General features: G+C 35.8%; 2 protein-coding genes across 2 annotated transcripts; both read right to left on the bottom strand.

The window, feature by feature from the left end:
- Positions 1 to 258: 258 nt before the first annotated feature.
- Positions 259 to 11,020, bottom strand: LOC136200681 (putative B3 domain-containing protein At5g58280). Its single transcript, XM_065991103.1, has 7 exons — positions 10,786 to 11,020; positions 10,590 to 10,655; positions 5,943 to 6,023; positions 5,792 to 5,853; positions 5,559 to 5,718; positions 4,940 to 5,146; positions 259 to 711 (listed from the first exon to the last, which is right to left on the bottom strand). Exons 1-7 carry the CDS (start codon positions 10,864 to 10,866, stop codon positions 325 to 327), a joined length of 1,044 nt encoding a protein of 347 aa, XP_065847175.1. The 5' UTR covers positions 10,867 to 11,020; the 3' UTR covers positions 259 to 324.
- Positions 11,021 to 13,180: 2,160 nt separating this feature from the next.
- LOC136235459 (B3 domain-containing transcription repressor VAL1) lies at positions 13,181 to 19,822 on the bottom strand. The gene is made up of 14 exons (XM_066025150.1): positions 19,532 to 19,822; positions 19,226 to 19,357; positions 18,393 to 18,474; positions 18,173 to 18,274; positions 17,242 to 17,861; positions 17,036 to 17,132; positions 16,754 to 16,928; positions 16,205 to 16,278; positions 16,034 to 16,094; positions 15,685 to 15,938; positions 15,409 to 15,458; positions 14,425 to 14,538; positions 14,250 to 14,317; positions 13,181 to 14,110 (listed from the first exon to the last, which is right to left on the bottom strand). The coding sequence occupies exons 2-14, from the start codon at positions 19,336 to 19,338 to the stop codon at positions 13,410 to 13,412; spliced, it is 2,511 nt and encodes an 836-aa protein (XP_065881222.1). The 5' UTR covers positions 19,339 to 19,357; positions 19,532 to 19,822; the 3' UTR covers positions 13,181 to 13,409.
- Positions 19,823 to 21,246: the final 1,424 nt, after the last annotated feature.

A 21,246-nucleotide genomic window follows, 5' to 3' on the forward strand; every position in this document is an offset into this window, starting at 1 on the left:
TTTTATTATTCTATAAATTATACAATAACATTCTAAGACATGTACAACATACTTTTCGCATGCAACTTTTTTTTTTGCAACAAAGTAATTAATTAATTATGTTTTAAACAAATTGAAAGAGCTATCGGGAGACACTCAAAGCTCATAGGGCCAATCAATTTTTCTTTTTGGAACAAGTTGAGGAGTAATTAGTAACATCATTCAAAATAAGAATTAGGAACTAATAACTAATTGAAGTCTAAAATTAACACAAAAAAGAGAACAAAAAGATTGTTCAAGCATATAATATAATTGCCACAAATACAATCCCCACTACTCTTAATCCTATGCTCTTCTTCTAAACAACCTTGGAGCAGGTTTCTTTCTAGACTTGACCACATGTTTTTTTTGCTTTCCATTTTCCTCAAGTGATTCAACTTCTGTTTTAACAGCTAATGATTCATCTTTCCCATCATTCTCCTCAATAACACCATTTTTCTCACTTGAGTTCATATCACATGATATCACTTCACTCTCAGATTTATTTTGTGGTTTGGATATTTCATGGTTTGATACCTTACTTGCCTTCACTTTCTTTGAGTTTTGCTTTGAATGAGGCTTTAACTTATTTTGATCTTCAGATGCATTTGTTGCCTTGGCAGAACCTTCTTCCTCTGCAACATCTACTTGTGTTTCACTTGATAATGGTGATGGTGCTCTAAAAATGTTAAGCTGCAAAAGAATCAATTTTTCTTATTAAATTGACAAAAATATATACCATAATGTTAGTTGTAACTGAAAGCTTTTTCCAAATATAAGTTTGATTGGAGTATTTTCCAATTATTAGGTTATTGACTGCAAAAACTAACAAATTTGGGAGAAGTTGTAAATTACACAGCTGTTTTAGGGAAATGACTAACAAATAAAAACAGAATTAACAATTAGCACCATAATAACAATTACTAACACTGTTAGAAAACTAGGCCTAAACGCTTGAAATCCAGAATCTACCTCGATTTTCTCAGATTAGTCTCTCGGAGCGTTTTCTTGGCACCTAGGCAATTTTTAGCTACCTGGACTCCGCTTAGTCCGCCTCGACGCCGCCTAGGTGCTGCCAAAGCGATAATGAACAAACACATTTATTGTGAATATGTTTTTTGCTTTAATATAATTCAGTTTTGAGTTGTTTCAAAGACATTGTTGTTGAAATGCCGTTGTTTGCGAATTTTTAAAGATATATGTTGCAAATACAAGTGTTTTTCTATATTAAATAATTTTCTATTATTATTTTTAGATAGTATAATATATATTTTAATTGAAGTTATGTAACAATTTGTTGGTTAACAAATAAAAAATAGAAAAATACAAATCCGATTAATCCCCGGTTAATCTTTGAGGGTCCTGTCTGTCCGACTAACGCTAAGTGTTGATGACTTTAGCTGGTTGGATGAGGAAAGTGTAATCCTGGAAAGGGGGTAGAGTTAGGGGTCAGGTTTCTTTTTAAGGAGGGAGATATGAAACACCGGGTGAATTGTACAAGTGGCAAGAAGCTGTAACTTGTAAGCAACTTTCCTATCCCTTCCAAAATATGGAAGGGTCCATAGTAATTGGCAGAAAGTTTGAGTGAGCTTCTCTGTGAGTCCTTTTTGTCTGCTATCTGCTTCATGTGATTCTGAGCAGAGGAAAGACATTTATTAATGAAGGAGCTCATGCACTGCCAAGTCAACAGGATGTCCTCAGTTGTGGTAACTTCAGGCACGGCTGGCAAAGTCGGAACCGAGCAATACAAGGCTTGCAAAGGACACATCTTAAAATTGCACCGTGGTAGCTGGAGTTGTTCCCACTTCTTTAGGGGGCAAGAAACACATGATACGAAGATAGTTTTCTAGGCATTGATTGAATCTCTCAGATTTTCCATCAATATGAGGGTGATATGCACTGCTATATAGTAGCTGTGTGCCTAGGAGTTTCATTAATTCTTTCCAAATATGCCTATGAAAATTCTGCCGAGCTATGTGATACAACTATCCTAGGCATAGCATGTAACTTAAAGATGTCCGAGGAATACCTTTACAACAGTGGAGGCACCGAAAGGATGAGATAAGGGAATGAAGGGCGCTGCTCATAGTTTTTAAAGGCGAAAGGCGATAAGGTATACCTAGAAGCCATTGTTTGTAGGAATAGGGCGAGTGGGAAGGTGTTTGAATTGAATGTTGTGGAATAAGTTGAGTAGCCAAATCATCACCCACCTATGTGGCCTGGATCTCTTCTAGCCAAGTAGATATAGCCATAGTGATTGTCAGTGATCGAGAAGTAGGACCAAGTGCATCCTAATACTATCTAGGCAAGGCATCAACCACCTTGTTTTTGTTGGGCTTTGGAGACTTATAGATCTACTTCTCAATTTATATTTATACTTCTTAAGGAGTATAAATATAGTCTCTTTCTTTGTAATCCGCATCTCTAAAATTATAGTAAAATATCCTGGCTTGGTAGTGAGTGGCGAACTAGGTAAGCAATTCTTGTGTGTTTGTTTGTGTTTCGTTTATCGTAATTGCATTAGTTCATAACAGTTCTCTACCTTTTTTTGTTTTGTATTGAATAATGTAGTCCAGCCACAGTAACTTAGAAAATGCCCTTGTGCTACAAATAAGAGTCGGGATTCTGCTCAAATAGATGTTTGATACTTTCATGATCTGCCTTAATGATGAAGGGAGCATTCTCAAGGTAGTGTCTCCAAGCGGTGCATGCATAGATGATTGCTAGCAGCTCCGTTTCATAGGCAAATAGTCTTTGGTTCTTGGGACTAGGAGTCTTGGAGAGAAAACATAGTGGCATATGGTTCTGCATTAGGACAACTCCCATGCATGTGCCACTGGCATCACATTCAAGTATTCTTAAGTAATCAGTTGCTTAAGTTGGCAAAATGCTTCAGATGCACTACGAGTCTAATTGAACTGGTACTTTAGAAGATGAGTTAGGAGCTTGCGAATACTTTCATAATTCCTAAGGAACCTTCTATAATAACTTATTAGACCTAGAAACCCTCTAAGGCTCTTAATAGAGTTGGGAGGTGGCCAATAAACCGCAGCAGCAACCTTAGCAGGGTCTGTTACTACTCCATCCTTAGACAGGATATGGCTTACATAAGCAATTTGGTGGACTCCAAACTCACCAGTTGGAAGCCTTGGCCGACAGTTATTAAATTATTGTGTAAGCAGCTTAAACACCAATTGAGACTCCACTGAGGGACTGTAGATAAGTATGTCATCAAAGAAAACTAGGACAATTTTCTTACATAGGGCCGGAATATTGAGTTCATGAGTGACTGAAAAGTTGTTAGGGCATTAGTGAGCCTAAACGGCATCACTAGAAACTCATAATGCCCTGAATGTGTTCTGAAGGCAGTCTTGCCCATGTCTTTCTCCTTCATCCTTATCTGATGTACTCTGCCCTTAGATCAAGCTTAGAGAAAATCCCTACCCCCTTTAAGTTCATTTATGAGCTCTTGTATCACTAGTATTGGGAACTTGTCCTGAATCGTTGCCTTGTTAAAAGTTCTCTGCAGTCTTGATGGGTTCATAATTGATCCTAATAACCATATTTTATTTCACTAAAAATGGGCTTAATGAGCTGTTATTTGTTAGTAATTTCGGACTAAAGGGCCTTTGTTGCAGATTTTGTGAAGACAAGTAGAAACAGTTGTCACGCAGCCTGTTTTGTAGGAAAAAGCAAAGGAGACTCTATGGACTAAAAGGCAATAGTGTAAAGTGATGGAGGACAGCAAGGAAAGGAGGCGGGATCAGGGAGAGTCAGCGGCAAAAGAAGATTTGGGGCCTTGAAGTGTTCAAGTGGCCATAATCAATATTAGTTTATAAAAATATATGTACTACTTGTGTTTTGAACAATCTGCTTTTATGTACTTTTTAGTATATTTTATCTCTTCTCTCCTAATTAAATAGAGAACTGATTAGAGGAGAGAGGGGGACTTGACTTTGGATAATTTTGGAAGATCTGAACTTCATCTTCTACAGGAACTCTCTTTAATTCCCGACCTAACTCCATTGATGGGGAGTTATTGCACTTATGGTGGTTACTCACTCATAATTATGAGCGAGTAGTCAACCAAATGAGCTGAGCCAGCTCAGAACTGGTGTTGTAAGTTCTCTTTATCTATTTATGAATGAATTTAGGTTATTTAATGGTGTGTTTACTGATGTTCCTCATGCTTGAGTTTTATAACTCTTATATCAGTGTTTATAAATGATGGGAGACTGCTTTTATACTCATTTATCTATCATTAAACATATAAAATTAGAAATGGAAACATAATGGTTTTATATCAAGGGTTTTCATGTTATGGAATGCTACTTCATGTTTAATGCAAGAAAGAAACACATTTAGGAACGCTTAAATGTTTAGTAAGTCTTAGAATCTCAAGAACACACGAGAGTTGACTTGAGTGAGTCTAAAGTAGATACCTTGACCCACATCATATTACATTCATGGATAAATAGAGATAAGTTAACTGGAAACATTCTGTTCATGCTAGGCTTAGTTTGTTCCCTTTCTTTTTATTGCGATAAATCTCAGTTCTGTGCATTCTATCTCTATAGATCTGCCGCTCTTACCTCGTTTTAATTAAATTGTATGAAACTAATCCTCAATTAAAGAAAGAAGTTACTGTCACGCTGAACACCCTGTTTCATAATGTTTTTCATTTAAAATTCTTCATCAATCTTTGTGAAGAATGATACTCTACTTATCATTTTATTACTTGTACCTAGTACACTTGCTAGAGTCACCTTTTAGGACAACAAGTCTACACAGAACTGAACCTATGCTCAACAAGTCTACACAGAACTGAACCTATGCTCAGTCCACACTATACAAACTTCATGCTTGAAACCATAGTAATGACCAAAAAAATAAAAGGGGGAAATTATGTTTAAAAGCGTACCTTAAATTTGTCTGAGTCCACCAATTCAAACACAACAGCGTCACCATCATCTATTTTATGGTCCAATGCAAATCCCCTCCAACCTCCACTAAGCCCATTCTTGTTGCCAAGGTATCTGGCATCATATGTTGAACCATTTTCATCCTCAAGTATCATATCCAAATCTTTTTTTGGCAGATGATCCTTGCAAAACTCAGCAGGAAGCCCCTTAATTTCAAGTCAAACAAAAAATAAGATTATCTTGCCCAAGTACTAGAATTTTAGGATAAAGTATCAAAATGCTTCAAGGTTCTTGAGCAGTACCAATTTAACCCTAATTTACAAAATAGCACCATTTTAGGTCAACGTTTATGAAATATTACCAATTTAGCCCTAGATAAGAGCACTTCATGCCTCTAATGTTTGTGAAAGATACAAATTTAGCCCAAAATTCCATTATCAGGACTAAATTGATACCAGTTGACAAATGTTGACATAAAATGGTGTCATTTGGTACGTTAGAACGAAATTAGCACTTCCTACAAAACCTTATTACAATTTTAGTACCTTATCCCTATAATTTCCATCATCTAAATAATGCTATAATAAGCAGAACTTCCCTATCCTTCTTTTGACTTACCAACCAGAAACCTTTATAAACATGGGACCGAAGCATTGATTTGACAAAAGATGGCTTCCCAGATTGTAGATTGATTTGGAATTCCTCTGCAGCTTTAAGAGCTTGAATTCTATCTTCATAAGCAGCAACTTTAAATTCATCCAATTGTCTTTCAGCATATCTGAAAATTCGAAAGAATTACTCAGACAATCTGTATTCCAGCATACAAATTAATGAAAACAACTCTTCTCCACCTCCCACATGATGATGAGCTAAACCGTGTCTTCTTCCGCACAGGCGGAAGATCGATATCAACCTAGAATAAGAAACAAGTGAAAATAATCACTTGATAATAAGAAAGAACATATGAAGTTAATCACCCAAATTATAGTCATTGATACGTACATCATCTCTGTATGAGATTGCAGCCCGTGCGCGAGCAGAGCGTCTTGGTTCAACAACCTCTTTTGATTTTAACAGGCGTTGCTAGATAATGTAAAAACAGATCACAAAACAATAATAAGTTCTACGATGAATTTCCATAAACATATTCATAATATACACGTTATACCTTGAATGATATTAGTATTACAAACTAATAGAACTTTGATGCTTACAATAAATTTGATTTACATAACAACATCTACAAAACCTTAGTCCCAAAATGATTCGGATCGGATAACACTACTAAAAAATTAATGTATTAAAATAAAATTTTAAAGGATATAATTCACTATTGAATATATTCCAATAAGGAAGCCAAATGAATTGCACATGTGTTAAATATCTCATATTGCTCAACAATAGAGCTAAATAACTCTTTATATATTAGCGAGGCAATTCTAATTTTTTGAGGTAATTTTAGGATGGGTTAGATTTTTTATTTACATGGTTGCTTTTGATGCAAGTGGGGCGGGGATTCTCCGTCCCCGTCGGTGACCCGTCCCGATGGGAACGGGGAATCACCGATAAGAATCCCCATGGGACGGGGATGGGGATAATTTTATCCCCCGTGACAAGGGATGGGGCGGGGATGGGGAATGGTATCCCCGCCCCGTGGGGATCCCCGACCCCGCCCTGCTAATCCCCAACGGATCATCAATTATTCCCCATTATAATTAAAATTATACTTTAAATATTGTAATTTATAACATTTACCTTAAATTAAATAGACTTATTTTCAAATAAAAAATTAAATGGGATAAATAAAACATTAGCCAGTGACTAAATGGATATTTTTTCTAACCTAAACTAAACTAAACTAAAGGCATAGTATCTTTCTCATTCGTTTGAACAAAGCCTAAAATTAGAAAGCAGAAGAGAAAAGAAATATATACTGATTTTAAAAAAATATAAATGGTGATCCCGCGGGGACGAGGGTGTGGAATAGATAAAAAGTGTTTTTAAACGGGGATGGGGAACAAATATGTCCCCATCTAACTCGCGGGGACGGGGATGAGAAATGCATTCCCCGTCCCGTCCCGTCCCGCTCCGCCCCGTTTGCATCCCTAGTTGCAAAGCAATGATTTAGCGTTGAGGACCCCATAGATATTAGCGTAAGGAGCATGTTAACTGTCAGGGCCGGTCCTGGACATAGGTTAGGAGTACGGCCGTTTAGGACCCAAAGCCAAAAGGGGCCCAAATTTTTTATTTTATATGTAGTAATGTTTTTTTTTTGTAAATGTAGTTATGATACCCATTCAGATATAAAAATGGACCAAATAATATGATATTTTAGGTCTAAAATGGATCCAAATTTTTATTTTAAATTTTTAAATATTTTTTTTTTATTAAGGCCTATTATCTCTTATTTCTTCTAGGTACAAAACAACCAACATTGAACCATCAACATTGAACCATGTAAAACGTTGGGAGAATATCGTCTCACATATTTAAGTAACCACATAAACGTGGATCAATGAGGGATCCTTACAAAAGGCATAACGATTAAGGACACGTGTCCAATAACAAGAAAAGGTTTGAAACATATGTTCCTAATCCGCAAAACACGCTATAACTTATAGAAAGGTGAAACAGGTGCAAAAGTGCATGAACACATGACCAATCAAACATTACCACGTGTAAACGTACCAAATCATAGAGTACTCTTCAATTATCTCTATAAATAGTCATGGCAAAGAACCAATGTAAGGATTGGTTCGTTGGAAGGCCGATTTTACACATGCTCGATCTTGCTAATTTTTTTTTATATATATGTTATTATCCGAATGTTTGGAACTAAGTTTTATGTAAAAATATAAAATTTCTCAAAAATTAAACTAAATTTAGAGTACAACCACTACCAATCCTTAATTTATCAAATTCTAATCAAACAGTAAAAAAAAAATAAAAAAAAAAACCTACATAAACAAACAAGTTATAAAGAAAAAAGGGAAATAAAATAAAAAATTTAACTACAGATATGTTTTGTAAATTTGGCCCCAAGAAGGCCTAACCTTTACCCTTCCTAAGATTTTCTTTTGCAAGGGAGATGGCTGGCTGCATTAATTATCATAACATGGTTTTAGACGAGAAGATGCATAAATATTAAAGACATCATCGACTTTTCTAGATCCATACATTCATTGGCCGAGTCAGGATATCTGGAGCTATTTAGCCCTAAGTAATTTTCTAAAGTCTGCTGGGCAAATTCTTTTTTGACCCCAATATGGTAAAACCTTTTGGTTTTAACATATTAACTTACACATTAACTTACACGGGTCCAGATATCTGTCCGGTCCGTCCCGATCCGTGTCTCTTGGGTTGGATTGAACAATGATAATTGTTATTAGGTCCAATCCTGTTAAAACTCACTTATTTTTTGAACGGATTTGGAATTAATAACAATAACACAGGTCGGTCCAGCCCGGCCTGCCTATTAATTAATAGATTTTATATATTTTGTTTCAAAAAAAAATAGATTTTATATATTGAATATTTATTTGGAAAACGTACAAAATAAACCTTGTGGTTATACCCATTTTCGAACAGTATCCATGTGGTTTAAAAGTTTACAAAGTGGTACTATGTACTTCATTCCGTTAGCAAACACATACCAAATTGACTAACGGTGTTAAAAGTCAAAGAGCAAAGAGTTAATTTGATCCTTATATTTATTTATTTTTATAAATTGACCCCCTTATTATCTAATTATCACAAACAAACCCCAAAATAAAAAATAAAAATCAAATATACCATCTTCTCCCTCTCTTCTTAATTTTTTTTTTCTTCTTTCTCTCCTCTCTCTTAATTTCTCTCTCTAAAATAAAGCTATACCCATTAATACTTTCAAAATTTCTTATACATTTTGATCATATATATATATATATATATATATATATATAGAAATTATACCAAACAATTTTTCTTGCATGTCTTTCTTTGCATATTAATTCACCACACAGCTCTTAATTTCTACTCCGACCCTTCCTCTCCCTATTATATAAATACACTCTTCTTCCCACTCCTCTCCTCACCACCCTTCTTTCATTTCATTTATGCCCTTAATTCAATGGCAGCACTTACTGATATTGTTTCCACTGTCTTCAATCACTCCATCCAAAACCACAAACTTTGTCATTCTTTTCTTTCAAACCCAGGTAACAGCTGGAAGAAAGGCTGCTGAACCTATGCAATGTGCTCATTTTGATGAGGTTTTTAGAATGATTTCAGAATTTGATCATTCTCAAACTGTTCAAATCAATGGCACCAATCTCACTGTTGCTCAGTCGGAGGAGTCAAGTCAAGCTTCATCTCGACGAAGCTACTGCTTGTGACCGTGTTGCAAAGAGCGCTGATTTGGTTTCTCTCAACATTTCTAGAGAACCGATACTTACGGTGTTACCATTGGTTTTGGTGCTACATCTCATCGGCGAACTCATAAAACTGCTGGCCTTCAGGCTGAGCTTATTCGTTTCCTCAGTGCTGGTATCATCGGAAAAGAGTTTCTTCCCACTAGATATTCCAAAGCTGCTATGCTGGTGAGAACCAATACACTTATGCAGGGCTATTCTGGTATTAGTTGGGAAATTCTTAATTCCATGGTCATGCTTATCAATCACAACTTGATCATATATATATATATATATATATATATATATATAGAAATTTTGAAAGTGTTGATGGTGGTAGCTTTATTTTAGTGAGAGAAATTAAGAGAGAAAAAAAAGAAAAAACAAATTAAAGAGAGATGAAGAAGATGGTATATTTGATTTTTATTTTTTAATTTAGGGTTTGTTTGTGATAATTAGATAATAAGTGGGTCAGTTTATAAAAATAAATAAATATAAGGACCAAATTAACTCTTTTCCCTTTGACTTTTAAAACCGTTAGTCAATTTGATATGTGTTTGCTAACGGAATGAAGTACATTGTACCACTTTGCAAACTTTTAAACCACATGGATGCTGTTCGAAAATGGGTATAACCACAAGGTTTATTTTTATACTTTTCCCTATTTAGTTTTAAGTATTAAATTTTATTTTTTATAATTAAAAAGTTATATATATATATATATATATATATATATATGTTTAGATGGGTTACATGGACTGGGCTTGGACTTGATTTTTAAGCCCGAATCCAGCCCGATCAGAACCTGCCTAAATTACTAATGGACTGGACTGATCTTGGACTGAGGACTTTTATAAAAAAACCCGTATGGTCCAACCTGAACCCAAACAAGTCCGACCTATGATCAGGTCTAATTGACTACAAAATTAAAAGTGTCTAAATTAAAACCCTAAATAAGTACATTGTTGTTTATAAATTGAACATTTACCCTCGAAACCATTTGGTTGTAGCAGAGTGCTGAAATACCACTTAGACCAACTTTATAAATTTAATTTTAATTTATATAATCAAGTACTATTTTAAAGGCTATTCGGACTACACCACTGTTCTTCGCGGTGGTGCCAGAAACTGGGGGCTCTAGCAAACCGCCATAAAATTGGAAAATATTACATTTTGCACTTTCCAAGCACTTGGATGACATTCAGAAATTAGGCATTACTTTCCAATAATTAGGAAGGAGGAAAAGAGATGAAGTTTTTACCCTGGCCTTCTTCTCAGGCGTCGAAAGTTTAGAAAGACTCTTCGAGATGTCTGTGATTCCCAAATCCTTGCAAGTTAAATTTAAAAATGGAAAGAGAAGATAGAACATCAGTGAGTGAATTTCTATTTTCTCAACCTACAGAAAATGAACTCAAAAAAAAAAAAGTTACAGGAGAAGGAGAAGAGAAGTTGAGCACCTGGAAGCGCTTCTTGTTTTCGTCAAGGCGCTGTTTACGAGCCTCCTCATATGTATTTGAAGGAGCATTATCCACTGCCATGTTTAAACACACCAGATTTTCGATGAAATGAAAAGGAAACCCAGGAGATGCATAGTCACCTTCCACCTTGGACTAACCACCTGACACATTGGTTTCCTTTTCTATAATTTGAATTTCGAATGCTTATAGGTAAATTACACGCATGACCACTGAACTTTATTCACTTTCACTTTCACGTTGTGGTTATTAAATTTTAAAATGTAACTTAAAGTCCATTCAATTTTAGACTTTCTAGCATTATTATTAGGGGTGCATATGGTCGGTTAACCAATCTATTAAGATTAATTTGATTGATTAACTATTTGATCGGGTTTTTTAAAACATTAACCATATATTAGTACACTAAATTCGGTTAACCAATTATTTCGATTGGTTAACTTTTTTTATTTCGGTTTGTAACTATAGTAAATGAAAAAAGAATTCTAATTGTTATTGTGAGTGGGATGGCGGGTGAATAGCAAGTTGAAGAGATTAACGATGGAGAATGAGATGTGCGTGTATTATGTCTGTATGGACTGTAGACGGGAGAGTGAAGGAGATGAAGAAAGGGGCGACAGAAACTGACAATGATGAATTAAGTAAAAGTAGAATTTCAAAACGAAAAAAATGAAAGAATAATTCGTGGATGTGTTCTAAGGAGGCGAACTCGGTGTGAATCCCTCTGGAGGATATTAGGGATAAATATAATATTAAGGGTATGCATATTTTGACTCCCAATATGTACGAGGAGGCATGTACACATCATGCATGAGGTGTGTACAACAGGACAAAAATATAATGCGTAAGATCGTTGGAATCTCCCACAGTAAAATAAACACTCTTAGTTAAGCTAATGGTGATCATGGCCTATTCGGCTTGAAAACTAGACTAAATAAAACTATTTGATTTTTTGTGAAACGTATCAAACTGAACCAATTCGGCCCTGTTTGTTAAAGAGCGTTTTGGGATAAAAAGTGCGTTTTTAACCAACTTTAGCGGTTTGACCACTGAAACCGCTGATTGAAGTGTTTGGTGGAGAGAGGTTTGAGAGAGAGTTTTGGGATGAAAACGCTTATTTTGAAAAAGCTCCTTTTATGAGCTTTTTTCAATTAGCGTTTTGCAATATTAAAATTAATGGACTTCTTTAACCCTACTTTTAGTTTACAGGTCCTAAAATTAAAAAAAGAAATGTCCTTATTCGTCTTTTTGCACAAACAGCTAGTCAAATCAGCTAATGTAATCAGCTAACAGCTAATTCCCAAACAGGGCTTTCATGTCAGTTCGATTCGACCCGTTTTGGTTCATGTCAGAACCAAACCACCTGTCAAAAATTAAATCATGTATGAATCCATTCTAAGAGGGAAAAAATAACCAGAACTGAATAGTCAAACCATAAGTTTTTTTTTTTTAATTTCACATTCATATTTATATGTATAATTATTGCTCTCTTAAAGAGGCTACCTAGGGCGGCACCACTGTACTCAATGGTGGTGTCGGAAACCGGATGGTTGCAGCTCCTGAACCCTCGGCTATCTCCACCCCCGAATCCATCCACTATTTTAGTCTTCTTAGTCCTTTGTCTATTTTTTTTTAACTTTTAACTGCTATATTTAGCATAAACAGACAGATAGAAAACCCTCAATCAAAATTCAGGAAGCCGTTGATGTATTAAGCATTGATTATATTTTACGCAAATTGAAGGGTTATCTCAACACTTTATACAAATTGAGTGAACTACCGAAATACTTTCAAATAACACTAAACAGAAAAGTTTAGCAGCATCCATCCATAATAATGTTTCTCGATATCAAATTAATTAAAGAAACAAATTCATCAACTTGACGTTGACATTTCCCATTTACCCCTCGACATTCTTTTTCTAGTAAGAAAATAAACTGTTAGAAGTTCAAACCATTTAGAGGTGTTTAAAAACCGAAATGACCGAAATAACACATCAAAAGTTTAGACCACTAAAATAAAATTGAAAATTGTCTTTTAATGTTTCTCGATATCAAATTAATTAAAGAAACAAATTCATCAACTTGACGTTGACATTTCCCATTTACCCCTCGACATTCTTTTTCTTACTCTAGTAAGAAAATAAACTGTTAGAAGTTCAAACCATTTAGAGGTGTTTAAAAACCGAAATGACCGAAATAACACATCAAAAGTTTAGACCACTAAAATAAAATTGAAAATTGTCTTTAGACCCCTAAGAATGTCAGCCCAGTCAGTCCTCCCATTTTTTTTTAAGTTATTTAAATATTTTACATTATTATTTCTAAATAAAATTAAATTTTATATTTATTCAATCAGGTAGTAAGTAAAACCTGAGTCAACTCAGAAGGAACGATTCCTGAATTATCCACTTCCCAAAACACTACTAAAATATAAAGCAAATTCTATATTCAGGACATCAAAAAACTTGCATTCTGTATTAGTGAAAGAGCTGTATGTATGCTATGTATGGGCACCACCCCTTCGGAGAGGTGAAACCGAAACCCAAACCAAAATTATAGTTTCCAAAAAGAAATAGGTTTTGGATCTAAAAGTTTCCACCTTTGTTACTCGCAATCACCTCCATTCTTCATATTCCAACCGAATGATCCGAAAAATGTTTCATCCGACATCCTTCTACTACTCTCTCCATTGGTTTGGGAATGTGAACACGAAGCTATGTTAGCCTGTCGTTCACAGATCAAGTTCGCAAGCCCACTTTGCTTCATATAACGGTGAAACGGGTTCATCATGTCTAATCCCGCCATGTCATGTTGCATGTCATCACGATTCGGATCACAGTTTAAGTCTATTTGTCCAGCATTGGTGGTTTCAGCAACCTCACGTTGCGTTCTGGGTAGATTCCCATCATTCTCCGAATCATCTATATGTAACACTGCAAGATTCGTTGCGCCGACAATTTCAGATTCATCGTCCTTACGGGAACTTTCTGCTTCACGTTCCGATTGGCGCCGCTTCTTCCGCAGCATGAGGGTTTTAAAACGGCGCTTTACAGTCATGCACACGTTGCATGTGCAAGTGGGTTTATGCCGACCCTTGCCACTTGGCGGTTGAATACACACAATGCAAGTACAACCGGGACGGTGCCTGGGATGCTTGGTAGTAGTAGCTCCAACTGATGGCTCACTTGAATCGCCTATAGCATCCCCTAAAACTGCAGCACTTGCCAAAGCATCTAAGCCAGATGGCTCACATTCAGGAGACGGATTAGGATTATGTCTTTCTACGATCCTTCGCTTCTTGAAATCTGGACATGACATATACAAGATAGAAGAAAATCTTAAACTGAAAGTACCAACATGGCCATTCAATTTTTATAACCGAAACAATATTATCCAGAAGAGTATAAACAGGTCAAAAAGCACCAAGTCCCACGGTATGCGTACCTCTGCTTACTCGAAAAAGATCATCCAAGTCTTTCTGACTCATCTCCTCTGGAGCAGAACATGTACACCTAGAAGCACATTTTAGCACTTTGAGAAAATACACTAGAATCCATCTCCCATATGATTCACATCAACTAAACGAAAAAAGCTCGAGAAAAGGAACAAATATTTAAACCTGCTAGAATCCCAAACATTTTCTGAACATGTCCATCTTGGAGGGAGAAGAGCATCCACGGGCAATTTTCGCCATTTATAGCAATCATCACATTGAGCCCATTGCTCCTGTCCCCTGACCACAGGCTCACTAAGTTCAGTCGAATGTAAATTCTAGATAGCACTTCACTAAATTAACATATTGTTCCAGATCAAAATTTTAACCGATCACGGTTTGCCTAGTTAGCGCCAAGAACACTAACATAACTATTATTGCTGTTTCGGTAAACTAAAATCATGATGACATGACTAAACAATAATGGCAAAAGGAAGGCAAAAAAACTTGGTAGATAAAAGGAAGAGAAGAACATAACTAGGAATGGCAATGGGTAGGTTACCTGCGAAAATAGCCATTCCATTCCCATACCCGCTTAGCAAATGTAATACCCGTCCTATCCCAAACTTGTTTAGACTACTTATTCAAAAAAATTCAAACATAAATCCAAATAAACTTAATCAAAATGAACTTATAAATAGATTTAAAATTTATTTTAGTAACAAACACAAATCTAAATATACATATACTTTTAGACTACCCAAAAGTATCCGTCCCACTGCAATCCCTAAACATAACTACTAAATGAACAAGCATGCCATAAGGCCTCATCACCAATACAAGGCCTCTGGGTTGTCATAGGAAAGCACGAAAAGGAAGGAGAAAATAGGAAGAGAAGAGCAGAGCTACTAAGTGAACAAGCATGCTTTAAGGGCCCGCCCGTTACCAATAATAAGGCCTCTAGTATCCTACACAATGCTAATAGGAAGGCACAAAAAGGAGAAGCATAAAGCTGCTAAATAAGAAAGCACTTCATAAGGCATCGCCACCAATAGCAAGGCCTCTGGCAACCTACCATGTTTGTGATTCCAAATTTTATGCATGTGCTTAGTGGATACCATAAAACAATTCTTCCTTTATCAAAATAGAAAGGAGTAAATAAATTCTTACCCGGATGGCCGATCAGCAAATATGGTCTTCTTCCCAAAAACTGGTGGCTCCTGCATTATTCCAAAACATCGAAAACATATTTATAAAAGGAAGTAACACACCGGCACACTTACAAAGAGCTACCTAGTTGGAATATTTGAGGTTTATGGTCAAAGTGAAATTTGGCAAGTAAAAGACTACTTGTGCAATTTGCAGATAGGGAATCCACTAAACCATCATTTCACAAATAACTAATCCAAATAAAAAAAAGCAAAACATTGAACGAGAGAGACTTACATCATATTCTTCAAACTCATGGCCCTCAATATTAACGATGGTTGGTTTGACACCTGGTGGTGGACGAAGCAAGTCTTGGGCTTCCTCCCAGGTAAGCCGCAGCTCTAAAGCATCATCACTATGCATGAGTAATCTCTTATTTTTGGGTCCAATATTACGTGCTCTCTTCTTCTCTGGCGTTAGCTGCTGCATTGCATCCCCATTTACCATGCTTCCATAATTCTCACTCTTGTTCCAGATATTACCACCATCAGCTTAATTCAAATGTTCAAAAGGAGTATTTAGGTAAGGATTCTTGCTTCCTTGAGGATTTAGAATAGACCAGATTAATCACTTACTGTTACAGTACCAGAAAAAGAAGTTTCCATTGAAGCAGCACAATTAGGAAGTGTGGATGATGTCTGTCCCTCCTATTTCGTTAAAAGTTTTTCAATTGTAAAATTTTAGAACACATAAAACAAAAAAGGAAATCTGAAAGTAGAAAGATATAGAGATGTGAAATATGCTAATGAATCTTGACCTCGAAAGTGTGACTTGTTGCCTTCCGAAAACCCATGACAAGTTTTCCTCCAGGATCTATCCGGCTAAATGTTACTGCAAAAGGAAAAGGATAATATTAGGAAGAGAACATTATATGTCATACATATTCTTATCAACAACAGTAAAAATATGAGTAAAAGATAACCAAACAATCAAAAAGCAAGCAGATGCAGAGGCACTAGTTCAGAGAACCCCATTTGGGAAAGAAGTTATTCTATAAGGAGCATAATTCAAAGATTCAATTTAAGTCGATAACTCAAAACAAGTCGATTTTTTGCTCCATTAATATAGAAAACATAACCATCACATCATGTATAAGAAGGATATTTATAAGTACACTCAGTAATTTATATATCTAAAGCACTCAAAGCACAGGCATTGTAAGCAAGATTTGATCCTACTTGTCTCACTCATTCATTTGCATCCACAGTATGTTAAAGCATTAAGTTTTACCATTCCGTATTTAACCTATATCTTGAGTACATGGGAACCATAATACTCAATTAAGCAAGAGTAGAGTTGGGCATACTTGTATCACCGGCTTGTAATTGCATAGATTGTATACAAGGGGTTACACCCTCCAAGACATACATCCTACTGTTGTTATTAGGCCAAAATCTGAACTGAAATGACCATTCTCTCCCCTTCACATCTTGAACCCTTAAAGGAAGGCCTTCAGATTGAGATATAGGAGGAAAATATGCCTGCGACAGCACACAGGTTTAAAAAAAGTAGAAAAGAGAGGCGAAGGGAAAGGAAAAGAAAATAGGACTTATAAAAGGTGAGCATGTTTTGCAGTTTAAAGACTTACTTCAGCACATGCTTTTGGTAGAACTAATCGACCAATTCGACCGGCATCACTGGCACTAAGAACCTTCTCAAACAATGGCACGATATTGGAATTCAAACTGGTAAATGGCATATGTAAGTTCCGCATCAAATTTAGATTGGTAGACAAACGCATACATTTCGAAGAAGCAAAATATAAAACCAATTTCAGTTAAAACTAAAGGATACTCTCCAGATAACTGTTGCAGCTCTTGGTCAGTAATCCTTGGCCAGTACCGAGGAAGCAGTTGACTTTTCCCTCGCCCCTCAGCAGGTGGTCTTGCTATACGCAGCTCAGGAATCCCAGCCTTATTGGTCTCTGAACTCCCAGCAAAGCTAGGTTTCGAGAGTTTAGGCAATATTGGGCGAGATCTTTGTCCTTGTTGATAGGGAGATGTTTTTACTTGCTCCCTTCCTTCAGCAATCCCACAAGAATATGGAGCAAAACTCGAACTTCCTAATGAAGCTCCCAGAGCCATGCACAATGATGGCTGAGCAAGTAGTCCATTCATATCCCTCATGTCCAATATTGATCTACTACTATCTGGTGTGACAAAGTTAGATGTTCCAGCTGATGATTGAGTTGCATTTGAGAAGCCTGTGATAGCTTCCTCGTTTCTGAATTGTCCAAGTCCTGCATCATTTTCAGCCCCATCAGTCTGAGCCTCCATTAGTCTGCATAACTGTGCAAGCTTCCCCTCATTAACAGTACTACCGCCCACTCGATTCTCTAGAAGAGTAGAATCCAGATTACCAGCATTATTTTTCGTTAATGAACCTAATCCATTAGAAAGCTCGCCAGTTTGAATCTACACAACAAAAAGAAAAAATGAACCAAAAATAATAAGGGGCTAACAAGAAAAACTACATCTCTAGCAGCCAAATTATAAACACCTATTGAAAAAGTAATCATTAAAGGCTAGGGATTCAAATGCATGTTCAAGACTTCAAAATCACCAAGATTACAGTCTTTGTTTGACATTTTCATAGCATGTGTATTGATATGTATCCCTACAAAAATGGTTCGGTCCATACTAAAGTATGACCAATAACAAAAGAAAAAAGGTAAGCTATTAAGCTTGAATCAATTTGGACCATTTTAAAAAGCAATTCAACTTACCAACTGAAATTGGGAAGTCTTTGCACAGCTGGTGCACCCAACGCCTCCATACTCCAAAATCTCAAATAAGAATTTAGAAGCTATGCATCCACAGTGCAGACGCTGCAATTTTCAATTTAAATTGAACTTCTCTTACTTTTTGATGGGCCAACAATTTGAATAGACTTAAAGAGGTTCAAAAAAGAAACGACAGATATGTTCATGTAAAATATCGGTTTACCTTTTTGCACATCAAACATTCCCTCCAGCCAGGTTCCTCCTCATGGAATGTATCACAGAAAACTGAATTCTCATACGCAATTCTATGGCATATACGAAACATTTAACATAATATAAGAATAAGTGACAAGAATACAAAAGAAAAAGAAAACACCAAACCAGTGATTAATTAGAGACAGCATACTTCTTTATTTTCGACATAAGCATCTCATAGTATACACACTGTGGTCATCGTTAGCATAAAGTTAAAGTTTTGAGAAACTAAGAAAAAGAAACATTAACTGAGAATCAATCATTTATGCTGTAGTTAGCTCGTTCTTATACACATAACAAACCAGACATCCCACTTCCACTCAAAAGCACTACCCATAATAACAGAATTTTCGCCATTGCCAATATCAGAAAATTGATCGAGCAAGACGTGATCAGAAATATCAGCAAGCATTCAAAGTACATATCATGAGTCCATGTCCTTTCTCCTTCAATTTTTGTTCTTTTTTCAAAAAACCCATAGTACTTCAGCTCTATCAATTATCAATACAATTAACAAAGTTCAGAATGTCCCAAAATTCGAAGCATTACATTATACTTCAACCGAATTTGATTTTTATACCAATAGTTCACAGCTACTTTACCAGTACGGCACACCATTACTAAATCACCTAATTATAGGCATCTGGGCATTAATATAAAACCCCAATACGTACCACATAACAGAAATCGAAAAAACCCATATAGAAATCCCAAATTGCCCTCTCAGCAGTGATTAGACTAAGAAAGAACTGATAACGAAATAGAAACTAAAAAAATTCTAAAAATAGAGCAAAAAAATACCCGCAAGTATAGCAAAGTTGAATATATCCACCAGATCGCAAGGGCCAGCCGTTCTTCCATTCATGAGTCGAAGTAGTTCTACACGATGCATTCATGCAAATCTTGGACCCCATTGAAAATAAAAAATCAAACCTTTAAAACCAAAAAAAAACCCAAATCAAATCCCTAAAAATCAATTTCAGTCAAAATTAGAATTCAATCAGCAGCTTCATCATCAGGAAAAACCAATCAATTTCAATGTCGTAAGAATCAAAGCTGAAAGTAATAAACTAAATCGAGAAATCAATCAAAGATTGCAGACAGTACCTTCTTCATAACAATAAGACTGAAAATAGTAAGAGGTCCAAGCTGAGTCAAAATCGATGAAGAAGAAGAAGCAGTTAGATTAGATGATAGAAGAGAGTAACGGCGGTTTTACATGGGTTTATGTTCTTCTTTTCTTCTTCTTCTCTCTTTCTGTGTAAAACCGGATGTGTAAAGTATATATAAATATATGGGTTGTCTCTTCTCTGGAAGTGTGGGCGTTACAGAGAGAGAGAGGGAGAGAGAGGAGAGAGAAAGAAGAGAGAGAATGCATGCAAAACAACAACAGATTGCATAAAATGCATGCACGACACTTGAAGACACACCGCTTAACAAGTCGTCTATTTTCTTTTTCTTTTTTTCTAATTTTCGTTTTCTTATTTATTATTATTATTTTTTATTTTTCTTATTTATTTATTTTGATAAATTTTATTTTATTATTTTTAGTTTAGGCTGCTGCTGCTGGATCTTAATTTTGGTTAATGTTTCAGTCCAGACAGGATACTGATACAATGACCCGTAGGTTACGTGAGATTAGGGTGTGAACAGTCAGTGGCGGAGCCAGAAATTTAGATTTGGGGGCTAATTTTAGCCGTGCGGTTGAGGATAAATTTTCAAAGTCTGATGGGCTGGGTAAAAAATTTTTAGCCTCCAACGCGTTAAAACAGTAACAATCTTATCATTTTTTTAGAAACAACATACGACCTCTAAAATAGGAGCATGCATCTTTAACCATCTCATCTACCTTTAAACACAAATAATACTAAATAGAGTCAATATATAATAATTTTAGGGGGGCTACATGGAAAAATTCAACCAATACTCAAGGGCGGAGCCGATGGCCGGGGGGCTCCACACCTGTGAACAGTGGCGAATAGAGGATTGTTCGGCTGGATGGCTGATTTTACACGTCGTGTGTAAAAAAAATTTTTTGCTAAATTAAACTTGTTCAAATTTTTTCGTATATGTACGTGTTACAATTAGTTGGAGTGGTTAATAACCAATTTTTAAATACAAATGTAGAACTTTTCAAAATTAAGCTAAATTGTGTTTAAGTTTCTTAACATGTGAAAAGAAATTGTGTCTAATAGAAAAAATCGGATTTAGGAACGGCCTAATAAGAAAAAAATAGAAATTTGGATTTAAGAATGGACTAACATGCCAAAAAAATTATAAATTTGAATTCAAGAATGACCTAATAGGTCAAAAAAAAAAAAAAGAATTTTGAATTTGGAGAAGGCCTAACAGGTAAAAAAAAATTTAAAATTTTGAATTTAGAAAGTGTCTAAGAGGACCTGTGTCAATTTTGAAGTGCTAATTCAACATCCGACCATTATTTTTTGGTAACAGGGGATCGGAACCACCACAGCTTCAAATTTCGTAGAGACATGAGGGGCCGAAACTATTCGTGCTCATGGTGGTTCCAACGGCCGGAGGGGTCCGGGCCCCTCCCTGTCTCTGTCCCTCGGTGTGAACTTTTAATCTACACTCCACTCACTGTATTATTTCCAATTATGTGAGTTTTTATATTAAGGATAATATCTTCCATGTCATTTGGAGGACCTCCAATTTATATTTGGACATGTATATTGTGATCCCGTTTAATAATTAAAATTATAAAGTCCCTTATAATATGTGTTATGTGTTGATTCATGTCACACATGACAAAATATGTATGAAAAATTCTCCGTTTAACATTGAGAACCGAATGCTCCTAA

Source organism: Euphorbia lathyris, chromosome 7 (assembly GCF_963576675.1).
Source record: "Euphorbia lathyris chromosome 7, ddEupLath1.1, whole genome shotgun sequence".
NCBI classification, from domain to species: domain Eukaryota; kingdom Viridiplantae; phylum Streptophyta; class Magnoliopsida; order Malpighiales; family Euphorbiaceae; genus Euphorbia; species Euphorbia lathyris.